The following is a 20,452-nucleotide window of genomic DNA, read 5'->3' as shown; positions in this document are numbered from 1 at the left end:
TGAGGGGGTTTGATACCCAACAGCTGCATGAATATTTAACACTGAGCACAAAGCCTCTCATGCATGCATTGTGATTCTGTTGGATAATGAGATAACTCACTTCCCCTCAATATATTTATGCTTTTCAATATGATCTCTGCAGAATTTCAAAAGTGTCCTTGGGCAAGATACTGAACCCCAAATTGTCCCTTCTCATAGTGAAAAGTGCTGCACATAGTTGCACTTTATGAGTGGTTGTGTGAATGCTAAACTTTACTGCAAACCACTTTGAGTGGTCGTCAAGACTATAAAGGTGGTAATATATAAATACAAACCATTTAACAGCTAGCACCTGGGCGTTATTCAATGGGCTCCAGAAGCCAGAAATTTCCACAAAATGGGGTTTGTGAAGAAGGCAGCAGGAGGTTCTCCAGTTAGGTGTGTTAGGAACAGAAACATCTCAGGAGTGTTCTACATTGTTTGTGCTTCCATGGTTTTTGCTTTCAAAGTCCAAAAAATTCCAGCTCAGGTGGAGAGGGAACTCCAAACTTCTCACAACTTGCACTGTTTGCATTTGTCATTCACCCACTGCATGATGGGAGCCTCTGCCTAAGTTCAGCTGCATTTTTGGACCAGTTGACAAAGGCAACAAGGGATTTGGTTGTTAGTAATAATCCCACCCTACTTGCATAATTCAGGCAAATAAATTAATAAAGCCTCCAAGTACATCCACACAGAGTTGTATTGTGTGCTATGGTGGAGGAGGGCCTGTGACCTTGCTCCTGTCAGTAAAGGTGAGGAAACATGTGCTGTCTGCACATTTTAGTCCCACTCAGTATTCAGCAAAGATAGAACCCAGACAGGCCTACTTGTGTGGCCAGCAGAAATGACAAGGACAGCAATTTTACTATTAGGAGCAATCAGAAGCGAATCAGAGGAGCTGCTGATTTCGAACTCGGCTAATCAGAGACACTCGATGAAACAGTCCCTCGATCTGCATTGAAGAAGGTCAAAGTGTCAAAGTTTCTCTTGATGCAGTGAGGAGAATCAAAGCCATTGTGAATCAGGTCTCACTGGACTTGCTGCTGAATAAATAATTACGAAATTAATGAATGGAAATTCACTCATTATCTACTCACCACTATGCCGGTTAAGGGGTGGGTGAAGTATATGAGTGCACAAAACACTTTTGGAGTTTCAGGGGTAAACAACGTTGCAGCCAAATCCAATACAATTGTAAAAAAACACAGGAACAAACATAATATGCCTTCATACTGCTCCTGTGGTGTCATCCAAGTGTCCTTAAGAGAAGGGATGGGGTTATGCAGGCGGAGGTTACCAGGGTAAGAACTTGATTGGGAGACGGGGGGTTGGAGAATGAGGAGCGTATGTCATGGGGTTGGAAATTGAGGACTGAATAATTTTTGTCTGATAAAAAGAGCTTTTGGCTGTTGAAATAGAGGCAGAGAAGGTGGAGAGAAGAGATTAATATGTACACAGGTCGTCAGGGTGGTTTGATTTCCGCCATTTCCTTCTGACAACCATGGAACTCTGGAAAACTTGCGTACCTACAGTGAAGTAAGAGGACAGAGAGAGGAGGAAAGAGTAGAAAGGATCTGTGGATGAGGTAAGATGCATCAGTGAAAAAGAGTCAGAAAGGGAGGCTTCATAAAACGGATGGGGCCAGAGAGGAGGAAGAGATGGAGCGAATGTTGTGATGCACAGATACAGAATCTGTTGATCAGATAGGGATGTCAGATTGGAAGAGTGGGAGAGAGTAGGAGATGAAGAAGTGGTTGGAGATGTGAAGTGGGGTTATAATGAGGTTGGAGGTAGAGCAGTTTCTTGTCATCATCACCAAACAAGATGGCATGTTGATGGCATTTAACAGTGGCAAGAAACTGGGAGAAGCCTTTGCACAGGCTGGTGTGATGATTGGATCTAAAGCAGTGAGCTCAGTGTTTACTGTAGCTTTCCGGGAAATGTTCAAAGAAGCACTGGGAAGTTGCCATAGCAGGTCAAAAAGCTGACTTCTTCAGCTGATGTGAAATCATTATTCAAAATGTTTCACTAGGCAGGGCCATTCTAAAAACTCAAATGACACTCACAGAGCACATACCTCTGCCAAGGCTCCACAGTCCCCTCAAGAATCCAATTTTAAGGAAAGTGAAAAACAAATCCTGTATCCGCCCCCTTATCCAGATCACTGTCAAAATGTAATGGCGTGTACCACATGCTTCCACCGAGTGGTTATTCTGGTGATCTGTCGTGTAGTTTTTGCATAATCCTGCTAACTCACAGACGGAAAAACAAGCAAAAAAAATTGCCTCCTTGGTGGAGGTCATAAAGATGTAGGTAAGCTCCAACACAGCTTCCATGTGCACACTAATTTTACCTTAGTTTTTAAGTTTTCTTGTGCACAACTCTCGAATTCATTTTGCAAACCAATGTCCCAATACTTGCTGTCTGGGAACATTCACCAGTCACAGTTGACACAGCAGTTTTCAGTTACAAAAACACACACAATTGCAGTGACAGGCTGTCAGTGAAAACAAATATATGTTCTTTACATGTAGCCTACATAATTTAATGTCTTTTTTTCACAGCAGACATCAAACTTTCATGGAGTGAGGGAGCAACATGTGGTTACTCACCTGAACAATCTACCAATCTTCCATTAAATGTTGACACAAATCCAAACAAATGGGGGATCCAGGAATTTCTTTATCACTCTCTTTAACTTTTTAAAGAGAGTGGTAAAGGCCATTTTTTTTACATTTTCACAAATTTCCTGGATTGTAATTCATGGAATATGATGGAAATAATCAGGCGGATTAAGATGATTGTAAGTGTGTGCAAACTAGTGCAGCTTGATTGACTTTAATTTGTTGGGCCTTGGCGTAGGCATGTGCTTTACTGAGTGCCATTCTAGTTATGTCTGCACCCAAAACAGTAGTCTGGATATGGCCTGTGGGTCATCAATGAAAGGTAATTGGCATGAAAACAACAATGATTTGGAAAAAACACAAAACATGATCCTCATCTTTTCACTTTATCTTACAATTTGATCAAGCCAAACCAAAGTGATTCTCCCTGAAGCAGATAGGAATAAATAAAATATACATTATTACCCCTCTCATCCACCCAGTATAGTCTACGCTCATATATTATCCACAGTGAATGAGTGACCGTGGTCGTAAACTGCTACAAGATCATTATGTCCAGAGCTGAGAATCTGTGTTGATACTGTGAACCAGAACTATAGGTTGCTGTTGAAGTGAGGGACAATGCAGCAGCAGCAGCAACAGCACCAACACAACCATTAATCATAGTCACACAGTGTATAACAACTGAGCAGTGAAGTGGTTGCATGAGTGATTACACTTGAGCAGCAGCAGCATGGGCACTTATGTTTAGCAAACAAAAGAGTGTTTCTAGAGTCAATGCTGGATGGGCACAGCGACTCTCTCAGCCGACAGCTGCTCTTCAAGTGTGCGCATGAAAGGTTGGAACCTTTGCTGTGCACATAAACCTAGTCTTCACATCCGCTGGTTTTTAGACCACCTCAGACAATGTACTACTGATTGTGTATATTTTACACTACTGACTTACAATAATTGTTTAAAATTCTGCAGTGTACTGATCCAGGTTGCAAGAAAATACAGTAACCAATAGTTACTGTTAACAAGGTAACTAAACGCCATTGAATTTGCTGCTACATGTGTTTATTTGTCTTGTTACTCTATTGGGAAACACGATGTGGCTCATAGAACCTCTTGAGTCACCATAGTAAATGGTCTGTATCTATATAGCGATTTTCTATTCTTGATGACCACTCAAAGCTCATTAAAATACAGTTTTGCCATTCACACATTAAAACACACATACAGTGCATCTATGTGCTACACTTTCTCTATCATACGTTACTCCTACACTGCCCAGAGCTGTCAAGATATACGACTTCATACGGAAGTGTCTTGGCATTTGAGTACATATGGTACTTGTATTCAAGGAAACACAGTGGTCGTACCAGAAACTCATGCAGCGGCTCTGCAGCAGACACACAGCAGACACACTCCCAGTGTGAACAACAGATGCCTGTGACTTGCTGCACATCAGCAACACAGTTGTCTCACATGCTGCACATGGACCCAGTGTAGCCCAGGCATTAGTATCAACAATTTCTCACATGCCGTCTTCATTCTCTTTCCATCCTGTACATCATGGCACGCCGACAGATGTTGTCACAGTTTGAACTTTGAAAATCTGTTATTTTTTGGTTCCAAATTTGTGGTTCCAAAAAGTTCAAAATTAGCTGCATAACCTGGGACAGAACCTGTTCCATGTTGGTGGGGAAAAGTTCTGACAAAAAAGATGGACTGATGGGTGAAACATATAAAAGAAACCAACATTAACTGTATCAACAGGGATGGATACAACTTTTATTGATCCCCACATGGAAACTGTTTTGATGCACAACTCATAGTCAGGAGAGAGGGGGTTAATAAGTATAAATGGAAAACTATTGTAAAATAAGAACAATAAAATAGTGAAAAGAAAGAAATGTGAAAAAATACTACTACTAATAATAATTATAATTATACAGTATATACCTGTCAGTAACACAAGTAGCACTTCTTTTAAAACAGGTCACATATCTCACATGGAAATCAGGAAATCTCATGGCAGAGAAAAGTAATAGGGGGAAGAAAGCTCTGCCCAGACAAATATATTTTAATATTTTCAACTTAACATTTTTGGCCACAGACTGCTATTTAGATGAAACCATGTGAGAAGTTTCCATGGGACGGTTTCCCTTTGCTGGCACCCAGACATCTGATATGTGCTGTTGAGTCCCAACCAGACAAGCAAAATGGTTGATAAACACTGGTTTAATTTACAATCACACAACTTTCACAATTAAGGCTTCTTGTCAAAGCCAGGCCCTAGCCTACGCGTTGACGTGTACCCTACACAGAGCCCTACACAGAGTCCTACACTGAGCCCTACACGGTACCCTGACGCAACGCAGACTGCAATAGCTGTGATTGGTCCTCTTTACAGCATCGCATTTCTGGCAGAGTCACTGCCAGTTTTTTAATTGAGTTGAAAGAACTAACATGGACAATGTCTTTCTTTTCTCTGTCGCAGTTCTTTAAAAAAAGTAATTGCTCTTCAACATCTTTTAACTCAAACTCTAACACGATCTGCTTAGTAACACTTCCTATCGTTTTGATGTAAATAGAGACACCAGAGAATTTGTAAAGAAGCAGACCAGAAACCAGAAGATACTCAACAACGTGCCTTTCGTTTGGGCAGAGTTTCGACACAGAATCAATCATTTGGCTGTTAAACCTAAGTAACAGTGAACACAGCAACATACTGGATCTGAGGCTGATCTGTGTACAGAACCTGGATAAACACTGCCACCAAGTGGGCTAACACTGCAGTTACAGAGTTACAGTACAGTGACAACTTCAGAAAATTGTCAAAGACATTGTCATACAGTTTATCGTAGTGTTATACTGTCAATTTATAACTGACTGGAACATAAATAGGCTGCAGGGAAAGAAAGTGAAAGCTGTGTAACCATTATGGGATTTACACCAAAAAAAATTAAAAGAAGAAGCAGCTAAACCCATCAGATTTATGCTGGAGCTTGCAGACTTGGAACTCTTCATTAGTTGATTTTGAAGGATCGCACAGACTCAACACCCAATGCTTGAATACATGCCCCTGTATTAAAGTGGGTAGATATATATGTTAAAGGGCCCATACTTTCCACCTTTCTGGGACTTAATTTGAGGTACTAGTACCCCGTAGATGATATATCGGTGGTTTCAAGTAGAAAAAACTGCTGCAATGTGTATTTCCATGCCTACTCTTCTGCCTCTCTCTGGAGCTGCAGACAGGACAGGCTGTTTTCGCCTGCCACTGATTGGCTGTCTGCACATTGAGTGACACACCATCATGCCTATTACCAGTCTCATTCTGGTGCATTGAGGATTTCTCTGGTAATACACAGCTGAAATTGACGTTGGTATGTTTGCAGCTATAGAAGACCAGCCACATATTTACAGTCTGTTACAACAGGATGTTTCTGAACGGTACGTTACACCGTCCTCATGTCTGTTCAGCTTTTAGCAGGACAGTCGGCCAATCTAGGAGTAATGTCCCGAGTTACACAACCGAGTTTCAATACTGAGCACACAGACACTGAACATTTGAAGAAATAAAGCGTAACCGCTGGTCTCAAACGGTAAAATTCTTAGGAGGAATCAGCACAGACACATTCTCTTTCTTGCATCCCTCCACGCTGCAGTGTTTCTTCTGTGTTGTTTGTTGTGGTTAGCCTGTGTCGAGTTTGGTGTGGACGGGTGGTGGTGGGGGGCTGGGGTGATGGGTTTCGGAGGCTGGACTGGTACCGACTGGGTGGGGCTGAACGACATGGGCGATCCCGGCTAACAGGCCAAACAGGATGGACTGGGATTCAAATTTACTCTGAGGCCACAGAACTAACCACCACACCACTGTGCTGCCAGTCAGTGTTTCTTTAACAGGAGGCTGTTCTATTCTGATCAGATGCATGCAGGCATCCATCAATGTCAGGTCCTTGAAAAAAGTATTGGTCGTGTTGGTCCATGATGCCAGAGTTCTTAAAAATAGCCCTTATCATGTTTAAAGTACCAACTGAAGGGTATTGTATTCTATGGGATGGTGGATATCTCTGAATGTCCCTGTCACACTCATACAGAGAAACAGTGAGAAGAAATGCAGTTGCAGCCTGTTCTGTGATTAAAAGGGAATTTGGCATCATGAAATCCAAGTTTTGTTAAATATTTTAAAGGCTATGAAAGTGCATCAAGCTTATGGAGTGAAGGTTGTTTCTTGCTCTACCATTTTGCACAACTTCTACCAGAGATGGAGAAACACTTGAGCCGGTGGAAGAGGCACTGGGGCCAGATAAAGGAGATGGTCAGTGAAATGACAAAATGAATGATGCTCCTCTGTCTAATAAATCTAACATTTATAAACTGTATGTAAATTATGAACCTATCATCAGTGACAAACACAAACAACATTGCATAATTTGGAGTCGTACTTTGCCTCGGAAATCATGACGATGGTGTCAAGTGTTTGCTTCCTCTTCATCTTTTTAATGAACTTTAATAATAAACGAAGGAGCAGAACAACACAAGGCACATACACACTGATATAACAAACAAATAAAAAATATACAAGGCCAGGAGTTTTAAACAGTTTAAAATAAGAAAATACAAACTGAAAGTGATAAAGTAAAAATATATCATAAATAAATAATAATGATAATAGAAAAAAAATGCTTATCAATATATTGAATTTAGGGCAAGGACTGAATGTTTTAACTGCTGTTATATTACAGGAGGTAGTACTTTACATTCAATGATGTGGAAGTTGGCCACTAATATGATGAGGTTGCAAAGAATAGAACATCTCTAATTCTCTTCTGTAATGTGTGAAACCAAACAAAGCTTCATTCAAAGAGTCCGAGTCTTGTCCTGATCAAGTTTCTGCTTCATGACGCAGTCGCGCTCTGTGACGTCACTGCGTCACATTCGCGCATGTGTGTTTCACAGGAGATAAACAAACCTGCACCAGCCACGATCTGTTGACGTCTTCTGAACCAACAGTCACATTCAGGTAATGCTTCACCCGTTTCATTGAAATAACACTGTTTGTCTCACCTCGTCCATCTGCTTCACATGGATACACTGCAACTGTATGCAACTACATAGGTAAGCTGCGTTATTGGTCATGGTGGCTGACATTCGTTGTCGACCGTATGCTAGCTGTCAGCTAGCTAGCGAGCTAACCGGTGTTCCCGTTTAACTGGGGAACATGGCAGCATATGTTGTTGGTCAGTTGCAGATTCGTCATTTTCACAAAGTGCAGCGATACACTGAAGGTCTCGTTGAAATAAACATCATACAAAAACCCATCAGGAGTTCATATAATATGTGCGTGTCACGTTTAGACAAAGTGCTTTTGTTTGATGCTGGTGATCATTACAATGCACACACACACCGAACACGAGTCATATACAAACATCCCTCACATCAACGAGGTGAAAGCTTGTGCGGTGTTTTTGTGAGTAACGTTGGCAAAGGTGCTTTTATTGGATGTGTGAAGCTTCATGTGTCCTCCTCCTGTCGCTGCTGGCTAAAGTCAGCAGACAGGATTTTAAAAGATGTGCTCGATGATGAGCTGCAGTCATCTGAGAACGAAAATCACCCAAACGCTCACCATTGTTTTTTGTAGTGTCTGTAATGCAAGTGCTATTTAGTAATCAACAGATGATGTGTCTGAAGTGTGTTGAGTGTCTTGTCAACATGACATATGTGTGACGAGGCTAATCTAGAAAACTAACTTCTTCATTGTCAAACGAGGTGTTGTGTATTTCTTCACTTCTATCAGATGACACTGTGCTTTGTTGGAATTGTGTCAGTCGAAGGAGTGAGTAAAAGACCCCGTGCAAATAGGACAACTCTGGCTGAGTTGATTCACTGATTGTGTATTTCATGTTCAAATGGATTGTGGTTGTGTTGCATTGTTTGCTATGTGTCCTCTTGCTTAACGATGATTCATCTACAGCGGGTTACTCACAGGATAAGTCTCCTTGTGATGGAAATACCATGTTCATTTAGGCGAGCTGGATTCAAAGACACACCCACAACTCCAGCTTGATCCTGTACTGTAGAATAAAGTCTAGGTCCTCAGCATCAGAGATTTCAGATTCAGAATCAAGACCAAGAATTGCCTCCCCATTTTCCTCATCCCGTTCTTCATACAGCATCTTTATGAACACATTAAACTTAAGTCTGAAAAGTTTGCGACCAGCCATCCATACACGCTGGATAGAGTGTATTATTTCAAAAATACACACAGACATGAAATAACACAGGAAATGAAAAAGGGTAATTTCTGACCAATTTTGTGTATCAAAGGGTTAAAATCACATCTGCTGATTTTAGCCAGCGGCGACAGTAGGACACATGAAGCTTAACACATCCAATAAAAGCACGTTCACCAACTTTACTCACAAAAACACTGCAGGAGTTTCCACCTTGTTGATGTGAGGGATGTGTTTGTTTTGTGTACATTGTAATGATCACAAGCGTCAAACCAAAGCACTTTGCATGGAGCTGATTTATATTGTTGTCTAAAAGTGATGTTGACACGGACATATTATATTATCTCATGATGGGTTTTTGTTTGATGATTATTTCAGCGAGACCTTCAGTGTATCACCTCACTTCACACACAGGCGCTTTGTGAAAATGACGAATCTGCGACCGAGACTGCAACTGACTGACGTCATCTGGAATAAAGACAACAAATCACCGGTTGCTATGATCCCCAGTTAAACTAGATCACCGGCTTGTTGTTATTCAGGTGGGATGTGTCTGTAACAGGTCATTTAGCCTGATTGGTCTCATGTTGTGATCTAACGTTACACCCACATTGACAGTAACTTCTCCCCTGACAGCATATTACAGGACACCAGCTCAAAGTGGACTTTTTTAAGGCCTTAACTGAGCTAACGGTTATTAACGGAGTTAATTAAAGAACGGACATGCTAACTCCACACAAGCTAATGCACTTTGTTTGGTAACCAGAGGCTGAAAGCAGCTCCTCATTATGAACATCTGAACGTGTTAACCTGTGGATTTACTGACACGGCACATAACACAATGTGGGAAAGCATCTTATTTACTTTTCATTGACGAATTGATCTGATGAAAGAACAGATCCAAGCATCTGCGTCAATAAATATGATAACTTTATTTGACACAAATGTGGAAAAATTGCAGCGGGAAACTAACAAGCGTTGGGGATAGTGTTCAGTAGAATCGTATGGCAAAATAGGCTATAGTTGCACCCTGGTCGTTGTTTCCTAACAGATGACAGTGACTCATTAGTGTGTGCAGTCTGTGTTTCAGGACAGGGAAATGGTAATGGTATCAATCATCAATCAAATTGTATTTGTATAGCCCATATTCACAAATCACAATTTTTCTCATAGGGCTTTAACATGGTGTTACATCCTCTGCCCTTAACCCTCAACAAAAGTAAGGATAAACTATTAAAAAAAACTTTTAACAGGGTAAAAAGAACGTAGAAACCTCAGAGAGAGCCACATGTGAGGGATCCCTCTCCCAGGACGGACAGAAGTACAATAGATGTCAAGTGTAAAGGAGAACATCATCAAGTTAAAGGTTTTAGGCTCATGATTCAATTTAGATTCAGCAGTTTAGACTTTAGACAGATGTGGCCTAGTCTAGACGCCACCTGGCCCCACATTGCTCCACTTAGCAGCGCTATTGCACTGAGGCGCATTACTTCTCAGGTCAACAAGTGACTCGGCACCTCCGATATTTTCTTATCGCCTACACTTTGAACTGATCTTTATAAAAACCTGCTGAACTTATATTTATGTTCCTTGATAAACAGGGCGTCGCTTCTTCATCAACAATGAAGTTCATCGCGTTGCGTCATGCTCTGTGGGAGGAAACTTCTGTCTGCAGGAGTGTGTGCGTGTGTGTCTGCTTGCTTTGTCCCTCTTCACGTCACAAAATTTACATGTATTTAGTTCACTTTAACCCTGATGTCCTGACTGTGCCCGTCATGTTACGTGCCTTGTTGTGTATCAGGTTTAAATATGGGTTTTATAAACTTGAGAGCGAAATCAAACAAACACAAAGTAAAGCTCAGCCTGTACGTGTCTTAATAACCTTCTGGTCTGTTAATTGTTAAAGTGTAAAGTGAGGGCAGGTCAGAGGGGGAGTGAGGAGGAAGCAGACTCTGACAGGAGACTGACACAGGACGACAGGACCTTTTATTGTGGGTCTGTTCTGATCCTGTAGCAGTGCTGGTTATAATTATTCAACACTGCTGATACAACGAATATAGCGGAAAACATGAATCAATTTTGTTTTGGTTTAAAGCAACTACTAAGCCCAGGTGTGGGCAACGTTGTAATACTGAGCTTTACTGCGAACCACACTTTACCTCATTTGTTTGCCTTCCTTGTTTTCTAGGTGTGACTATGGGGAAGTCAATTTCCCACCTCACCAAGCAGACAAGCGATGACGAGGACCGGCTCTCCTCTCCTGAGGACGATCAAACTGAGGATGGCAAGGACGGAGACGTCTCCCAGTTTCCTTACGTGGAGTTCACAGGACGGGACAGTGTGACATGTCCCACATGTCAGGGCACAGGGAGGATACCCAGAGGTAACACCCCTGTGTGCACAGCCTGGGTTGAGAAAGTCAAGCTCTTATAGAAGCAGAATGGAGAATGAAAAGTGCGTTGTCTTACCTAGTACAACATAGTTACACAGTAACCAGTGATAACCCAGAGATAAACCAGGGGGATGGTGTAAAATAGGCTGTGGTTGTGCCATGGACTCAATTTCTTCACAACTAATAGTGACTCATCAGTGTTTGTTGTCTGTTTCAGGACAAGAAAATCAATTGGTGGCATTGATTCCATACAGTGACCAAAGGCTACGGCCCAGGAGGACGTAAGTACTTGCATCTGTGTGTGTGTGTCTTTTGTAGAGAACAACCCACACTATTTAACATTTAAGAATTTCTACATCACAACTAAATTTATAAACTTGTAAATGTGCTTTACTTTGGCATTGCCACAAGAAACACATTTTAAGAGCAACAAATGAAGAACCGAATAAATAAAGTATATGGCTGTTTAAATTGAGGAAATGGCTACATTACTTAAAAGTGTTGCTGGTATAATCAACCCCAAAGGGCATTGTAAGTGTCGTAAAAAGGTTTTATTTATTAAAAAAATTAATAAAGTCATATTTCAGTCTTTGTACAGAGATGATGGTCAGTAAGTGGGATAACCACCTCAAGCCATGTCATGAAGTAAACAGAACATATTTTCTTATTCCCCACATTGTCCTTTTCTTAAGACGGCATCATTTACGGTGGAAGATCCTGTACTTCACATATTATGCATTATGGTTGAAAGTTATGATGCAGTTATAACAAGAACATTATTGATGTAGATTGACAAAATTTGCAGTACAACAAAAGTAAGGCTTCTTGAAAAATTTAATTAGGTAAATAATGTTATCATATTTACTCACTATGGCTCCATAGAAACTTGATCAGATGGTATCGCAGTATTAGCTTATTGCCCAGGGCTAATGTCCTTCTTGTTAAGTCTTGAGTGGTACAATTAGTACCAGGACTAAATAACTGTTAGACAATGTGAGCAACAAAACAAAAAAAGTGTGCACATTTCAAATGTAACTCGCTCACATTTTGTTATCACTGTGTGATAAGGAAGGAATTTAAGCAGTTGTCTATGTCTCCTTCAGGAAGTTGTATGTCTCAGCGTCAGTGGTGGTCTGCCTGTTACTGTCCAGTCTGGCCGTGTTCTTCCTCTTCCCTCGCTCCATCGACGTCTCCTATGTTGGGGTGAAGTCTGTTTTCGTCAGCTACGACCAAGACAAGCGCAGCGTCTATCTCAACATCACAGTGAGTTTTTTCATTCCTGAAACTGCTGAAATCTGCAGTGTGATTCACGCCTGTGCTGTGAAAGGCAAACTGCGGGTAGGGCCGTACACAACTCTCCAGATTTACCGGAAAACGGCTATGTGCAGCCCAGAAAAAGAATGTGAAGACATGTTTTTGATGTATCAGAATGATCACAAATTTAAAACTGTAAACATGAGTGATGCTGCAGTCGGTCGTGTAATAATGTACCAAATGAGGTGATGAAAAACACAAGAGAAGTGCCATCCCTATTTGCAAAAATGATGTGTCAGTGTTTCTGTTTGCCGACTGTCGCTATCTGCATGGTCGATGCCAACAAAGATAAACTCTGGACTGAAAGGAATTTTTACAATGTACAGGCTTCAGTTGAAGTAAATAGCAGGCAGGAGCAAATATTTGTAAGAAACATAATGTAAGGACACCTTTACGGGCAAAAAAGAGCACCCAGCCACTATTACTACTAATACGCTTGGAGTTGCACCAGATATAATCAGGCATTGATCTACCTAAACTATTCTGAGTAGGTAGTGAGCTTAAGATAGAGACAAGTGTTATAGAGCAGTGATGTGTCAGAGCTTTGAAAGGGGTGGGAGTAGTATTTGATTTTTTTCTGCTGTTTTTAAATCTAACTGTAGTTTGAGTCATGAGATCATAAGTCCACACTGGCTTTAATAAAAAAATTCAATTCAATTCAAAATTCAATTTCTGCAACTCAAAATGCTTCTCAATATCTTGTGTGGCCCCCACGTGCTTGTATGCATGCTTGACAACGTCGCGGCATGCTTCTAATGAAACAACGGATGGTGTCTTGTGGGATGTCCTCCCAGATCTGTCTAAGGGCATCAGTGAGCTCCTGTAAAGTCTGAGGAGCAACCTGGCGGCGTCTGATGGACCGAAACATAATGTCCCAGAGGTGTTCTATCGGGTTTAAGTCAGGTTATCGTGAGGGCCATTCAATTGCATCAATTTCTTCATCCTCCAGGTACTGCCTACATACCCTTGCCACATGAGGCCGGGCATTATCGTGCATCGGGTCTATCACAGGTGCTCAGGGTGAACCTGCTCTCATCTGTGAAAAGCACATGGTGCCAGTGGCGGACATGCCAAATCTGGTGTTCTATAGTAAATGCCAATCAAGCTCCACGGTGCTGGGCAGTGAGCACAGGGCACACTACAGGACGTCGCGCCCTGAGGCCACCCTCATGAAGTCTGTTTCTGACTGTTTGGGCAGAGACATTCACACCAGTGGCCTGCTGGAGGTCATTCTGTACGGCTCAGGAAGTGCTCAACCTGTTCCTCCTTGCACAAAGCAGCAGATATCGGTCCTGCTGATGGGTTGAGGACCTTCTACGGCCCTGTCCAGCTCTCCTAGAGTAACTGCCTGTCTCCTGGAATCTCCTCCATGTTCTGGAGATTATGCTGGGAGACACATCAAATCTCCTTGCAACGGCACGCATGGATGTGCCATCCTGGAGGAGTTGGACAATCTGTGCAACTTTTGTAGGGTTAAGAAATTGCCTCATGCTCCCAGTAGAGATAATGACTCTAGCTAAAGCCAACACTAATGGAAAACCAGTCGAAGTGATCAAGAGGGAGAAACTTGAAATGGCCTCCACATGCAAAACCACTCCTATTTTGGGGGCGTCTCATTGTTGCCCCTCCAGTGGACCTGTTGTTAATTCCATCAACACCAATGCAGCTGAAACTGATTAACAACCCCCTCTGCTACTTAACTGACCATATAATTATCAAAAAAGTGCAATTGAATTCATGCCATACCCTGATAAAAAAGTGTTCCTTTAATTTTTTTGAGCAGTGTACAAACAAATGAAAATACTGTGAGCAACAAAATAAAAAATAGTTTTTTTAAACAACACATCAAAACGTGAAAGAGGATAAAACAATGAAGTCTGAAAAGAAGAAAGATCTTTAGCAAATCAAATGCAAACATACTTTCTTGGAGTGAGCCTGTCGAGGTCTTCATGGGGTCACTGAAGCTCCTCTAGAGATGCACTGGACTGTGCAGATCCTCCGTATTGTCTCTGGACGAGGTACATGTGTGAACGCAGACAGACTGAGCCCCTCCACAGTTTCTACAGGGGCATTGACATTTATGATTGTGTAAAATATAAAATATAATGTAAAATCTAGTGAATTTAAATGTGGATTCATAAAGGGACTTTTGGTGGAGGTATGCACTCTACTGAGGACCGTTCTAGTTTGAATACTGAAATTGAATTGGTCTTAAAGGTTCTGTGTGTATAAGTTATGTTGCAGCTGAATGCCCCTCACCTCACCCTCCCCTTCCAAACAAGAGAACCTGTGGTAGCCTTCAGTTGTCATAAAAACTCAAACATAAAAATTTGTTTGGGCTACTTTAAAAACATGGCGGCCTCCGTAGAGAGGACCCGCTCCCGATGTAAATATAAAGTATTTTCTAGTGTAAAAACAAAACAAGAAGTTTCTGTCAATAGATCCCTTTCACCTAAATCTTACACACTGGACCTTTTAAACCTTTCTGCTACTTCTCCTTTCAGAACACTCTCAACATTACCAACAACAACTACTACTCAGTGGAGGTGGCCAACATCACAGCCCAGGTGCAGTTTGCCAAGACAGTGATCGGTAAAACTCGCATCAAAAACATCATTGCCATCAGCCCTCTGGACAAGATACAGGTACAGCTCAGTGTTTGTTCACCAGGTCACCACCTGCCTCTGTGGATACAACTCTTAAGGCGTTTCTATTAACTGCTTTTCTGTTTCCAGACTGATTATATGGTTCCCACCATCATCGCAGATGAGATGAGCTACATGTAGTAAGTATTGTGTGTGCAGAAGCAGAGCATGGAAGCATGTAGATTATTTTTTACTCTTGCTGTGATGTTAATAGGGGAGGAAATAGATAATTTTTTTAAAGCATCTTCCTGTCAGTAATGTGCTGGTATTACCTTTTATTTTGTTCTGTTTAAGAAATTCTTACCAAAGAATAGCTAGTTCTGTAAAAGTAAAATATCTTTATAAGCAAAACAGTAGACATTATTTATATATTTGAATGTTCAACTTAAACCACATGGTGGCAGTACCAGCTTGTCCTAAAAATCACTTTAACAATTAGAGAATTGCTCATTGTATATGTAATGTAATATCAGCATTATTATATGATATGGCCCACCCCTGAATTTGAGAGTCCCACCTTAGTAGTGATCAGTCATCAGAAATGTTTTCTGATTCTCCCTACTAGAAATGTTCTAAATGCTCCACAATGCACAAGTACTAACTAGGGTTGGGTACCGAGAACCGGTTCCAATATGGAACCGGTTCCAATACAACCGGTACCTACCCGGACCGAAATGAAACGGAGATTTCGGTGCCTCATTTCGGTACCTGAGCCAATGGAAGACTGAGGTCTCCGCTCGTCCCGCCTCCTCACACTTCCGCTCCTTCCTTCACGGGAAGCGGCGGCTCCCGCCGGGCCCCCGCGGCCGGTGGACAGACTCTTGTCCCCGCGCTGCCTGCCCCGCGTGCGTCAGGGCTCCCGTGCAGGTGGCAGGTGATCTCCTCGCGACACCTCTCCCCGGGCGCATTTCCTCCGTGGCAGTGCGCCGCGACCGGCTCTGGGTCGGCTTGGAAAGGCTCGGGGCGGGAGGAACGGAGACCACGCCGAGAAATGTTTCATAAAAGCGACCGCATTTTAGGGGGGCGAAGGCGGGGGGCCGAAGCCTGCCTGCGACAGCCCCCGCCGCGGAGACACGGGGGTCTCTGAGTGAAAAGCGACCCTCAGTCTTCATTTGAGTCACGAGTCAGAGTGTGTGTGTTTTGTATTTATTTTTATTTATTTAAGTATAGTGTAAACTTTTGTTAACAGTTCGTATGTTATTCATAGTTTTAAGTTAAAAAGGGTTTTGTATTCAATTATATTTATAATCTACTTTAAACAGTTAATATATTTGGCAATAAAAAAAGCCTTTCTTAGTCAAGCATCGTTTTGTGCACTTTTTTGAAAAAAGTATCGGTTCAGGCACCGTTTAGGCACCGGTATCGTTTTAAAAGTATCGGTTAGGAACCGGTATCGGATAAAAACCAAACGATACCCATCCCTAGTACTAACATTTGGTTTGTTTCCCAGTGACTACTGCACCCTGCAAACCATCAGGGTTCACAACATTGTCGTCATGATGCAGTAAGTTGTGTCGATCCTCCTTCATGTATTCTAATCAAATCTGCACCATTGAGTTGACTGTGTAAGCTCCAACCTGTGCCTTACCACCCTCTGCAGAGTCACTGTCACAACAACGTACTTTGGCCACGTGGAGCAGGTGTCTCAGGAGATGTACCAGTATGTGGACTGTGGAGGGAACACCACCTCTATCAGAGGGATGCCCCAGCCCTTCAACATCCCACATCCTGCTGAGTAACCCCCACCTGTGTGCTCCTCACTGGCCCTGACTCAGGCCCTGGATGGTCACCCTAGGTGCTTTACGGTGTTCCCTCTTCTTCTATACCTGCAGGGTCTAACAATCTGCTGTTGACATGAAAGTGTGGAGTGGAATTCAAAACCAACACTAACAAAGACAACACTGAGATAAGAATTGCTCCCAGAAAAGTTTGCAAAGCAAAAGTGTTGACGTGTGTGGAAGCCCATTGCATTCAGCAAAGAAAGCAAATCAACGGGAGTGCTTTGCTAATTAAGAGATCTGTCTCCAAAAGATGTTTTTGTCACAATTACAAGTGAACTTTTTCATAATTAAGAGATCCTACATCCTATATCTACTAAGTACTAAGTTTCTCTTAACTCGTGTTTGAAATAATTCAAAGGTGTTTCATATTTACAAGATCCATGACTCGTAATTATAAGAAAACAGTTGAGCAAAAATAATACTTAGTAGTTATGAAAAGACCATTGCAGTAAGTAGTAAACAGTGCAATTGCAGTTTACACGTGTCATAACTACAAGACCTGTTTTTGACAGTTGGGAGAAATAATATCTATAATATTCAAATTTTTACAGAAAACCCAATCTTTTAAAATTACAAAATCATGACCTTGAAATTAAGAGAGGAGAATTTGCTACACTATAGTGTAATTAGATTTAGTTAAAGCATATCGATTAAACAAAATATTTTTTAAACTCAGATCCATATTTTGAAATATGAATCTAATTATTATGAGATGCTAATATATGATTCTACCGAATGTGGCAAACCTTTTCTCCTTGATGAATGCAGTGTGCACTCCACAATGTCGACTGGTTTAGGTGGCCCGCCATTCAGCTGCTTGGGTGGGTGTGTGTTTGATGGTCCAGGTGCAGCTCTGACTTTTCAGTTCTCTTTTCCACCTCTTGTGTGTTGTAGTGCATGAGAATGTGAGGCGGTGAGGAGTTTTATCTTCCACCACCGTCTCAAAGCTGTGAGCAGTTCATTTCTGTTTCACTAACAAAAAGTTTTGTCGCTGCTTCATTAAGTTGTCTTCTTCTGTTTATGTAGGCCTGCTGATTTTATCTCTAATATAAGTGCCAACAAAATACCTGAATTTCAACACCAACTTTGTTTTTCGATATCTTTGTTTGCAGTGTTTGATGCCAGAACTAATTTCAGTATAAGAAGTGGTGGCACATCTGTCTTTTCCATGATGTAAGATTAGGTTTATAGATACATGAGTCACCATCATATCTCAACTGTAATTATTATCCAGAGTATCTAGTAGGCTAAAAGGTTGCTCTGTTTTTCTGCCTCACATGCTGAAAGTTAAGTATTGGATTCAATGTGTTATAATGTCTACTGAAATATAACATCTGTTATCATGACAATGCTCTTAGATAATTTTGGATTTGCAAAAAGAGGGCGTATGTTAGAAGAATAAGCTAAAAAACATCATTATTATTTAAACTATTTAAACCATAATGCACTACATAGGTCTATTTAAAGGGCACATTTTATTATTGGTCTCCAGTTCTCTAAAACGTGTGTATCCACCACAGTGTGTCGAGCTCTGTGAAGATAAGTCATGAAAACATGGTGATGTTACAGCACAAAAATATTCAGATGCTGTTCTGTCGGACACTGACATAAGTTCATTTATCTGTATCTGCTTTGTTGTTTTTTTACAATCTGCTTACTTGCCTATAGTAGCTTTTGGCTGTCAGGTGCTCAGTATTGGTTTGTTGCTTAAATGGAGGCTTTTGTGTTGCATTCCAATTTAAAGATAGAGGTGAACATTCTGATGGGGGCAGGTGGTAACAATTTCTGATGTGGGAGCTGTCCAACTTTTAAGAGAAAGTCTGCTTGTTTTTTTATCATTCCACTGTCGGGATAGATGGTTTTAATCTAATGTTTGCAATTAAAGAGTTATGGCTTCATCACACCAGAATTCAAAATAACATTTGGGGTAAAGTCGGTTCATTTCAGAGAAATCAATGGATTTCCTCATCTGGGAGGAAGTTCATTTCATCACATCTTGCACATCATCTTCAACTTGGGGAACTTTGAGATATTTCAGCCAGTAAACAAAAGCAAAAGTCGTTAAGTGATCAGGGGCCTCATTTATTAAACAGTGCATGAGACTCATACTAAAAGTGTACGTGCGCACGAAAGCCGCAAATGGCGTAAGCAAAAAAAAAATCTAAATTATAAAACCGTGCCCATGCTGACCTGAACGCAATGCTCACTTTATAAATCACTGTCTACCCGAGAATATTAAATTATCCTGCTGACCAATGGATTTCCACCATGAGTCATGACCGTAACGGCATCAAGCAATCAGAAGAGGAAGCTAAACTTTCTGACACTGACATCGATGTGTTTGCTAATCAGGTAGAGGTGAAGAGAGATGTTATGGGAAAGCAGTGATGTCACTAATAAAGAAATACCTGATAAACTGCTGCTGCTGTTATTACAGTAATGAGAGTGAGCACGATTGAGTGAACGGCGCCTGAAATAAAAAAAAGATGAATGTGAGGAGACTTGTATCACCTGTTCGTATTTGAATCATCCAAAACTGCAGGAATATTACATTCAGAGACAGATGTGATGTCCTCAATCTATAGAATTTAACATAATTATTATTATATGCTTGTGTTTGTACTGGGATGGTTCGGTTCCGTTGGTCCGCTGGTTTGTGAGATACTGAACTCAATTCAGCACAAAGATCACAGATCTATGTATATATCTTCTTCAATTAAATAAAAGTTAGTTTTAGTGTTAATGATGAAGTGGGTCATTAATCTGGCTTCAGTTCACCACCTCACGTCTGCAGCGCCACTTTACCATCTCCAAATTCTTCGTACACGTGAAGTTTTCGTGGAAATGCGCAGATTTTGCCGTCAAGTTTCTTAATATAAATCTCAACATTTGCGTGAGAACGTACGCACGTTTCAGGCCCCGTTTTGTGCATACGGAACTGATATAAATGAGGCCCCAGATCTTTTTGGGTGAGTTTCACCATGTGTTTCCATATCCGCCTGCTCTCGTGGAGTAAAAGCTGCTCCACAGAAGAGGCTGCTTTGTACAGAGTCATGAGTTTAAACAGCAGAAACATAGGTATATGTATATGAAAGTCAACATGGAGTAGCAATGTTTATTCAGTTAATGTTAAAATGTGTTTATTCTGTCTTCACATGTAACTAATAGGTTGGGAAGATTAAACTACATCTGTAACTTTTGTTCCTATATAGAAAAGCACACTTGAATTGTTATTTAATCCAAAATGCACCTTTAACAATCCCGATGAAAACTCACTGTAGTAGTAGTATTTATTTAGGACTCCTAACATAAACCCTTAACAACCCACTTGAACAATAACTTTTAAAAAACATGACTCCTACCTCTTCTGACATGTTGTTGCTATGTATTTGTTTTGAATAAAGTTTTACAATCAAGGTGATTGTTTCCATCTTCTAACCTCACCCTACTA

General features: G+C 41.2%; 1 protein-coding gene across 2 annotated transcripts; it reads left to right on the top strand.

The window, feature by feature from the left end:
- Window positions 1-7,593: 7,593 nt before the first annotated feature.
- On the top strand, window positions 7,594-20,417 carry LOC133026288 (transmembrane protein 106B-like). Of its 2 annotated transcripts, XM_061093162.1 has the most exons (9): window positions 7,600-7,659; window positions 9,248-9,411; window positions 11,058-11,252; window positions 11,479-11,542; window positions 12,365-12,524; window positions 15,080-15,220; window positions 15,311-15,360; window positions 16,671-16,724; window positions 16,821-20,417. In XM_061093162.1, the coding sequence occupies exons 3-9, from the start codon at window positions 11,066-11,068 to the stop codon at window positions 16,957-16,959; spliced, it is 795 nt and encodes a 264-aa protein (XP_060949145.1). In that variant the 5' UTR covers window positions 7,600-7,659; window positions 9,248-9,411; window positions 11,058-11,065; the 3' UTR covers window positions 16,960-20,417. The 2 variants fall into 2 exon arrangements, with proteins under 2 accessions (XP_060949144.1, XP_060949145.1); XM_061093161.1 differs by lacking the exon at window positions 9,248-9,411 and having other exon boundaries at window positions 7,594-7,659.
- The last annotated feature ends 35 nt before the right edge of the window (window positions 20,418-20,452 follow it).

The sequence above is a fragment of the Limanda limanda genome, chromosome 19 (assembly GCF_963576545.1).
Source record: "Limanda limanda chromosome 19, fLimLim1.1, whole genome shotgun sequence".
Lineage (NCBI taxonomy): Eukaryota > Metazoa > Chordata > Actinopteri > Pleuronectiformes > Pleuronectidae > Limanda > Limanda limanda.
The sequence above is the reverse complement of the archived record's forward strand: the minus strand, read 5'-3'. Positions and strand labels throughout refer to the sequence as shown.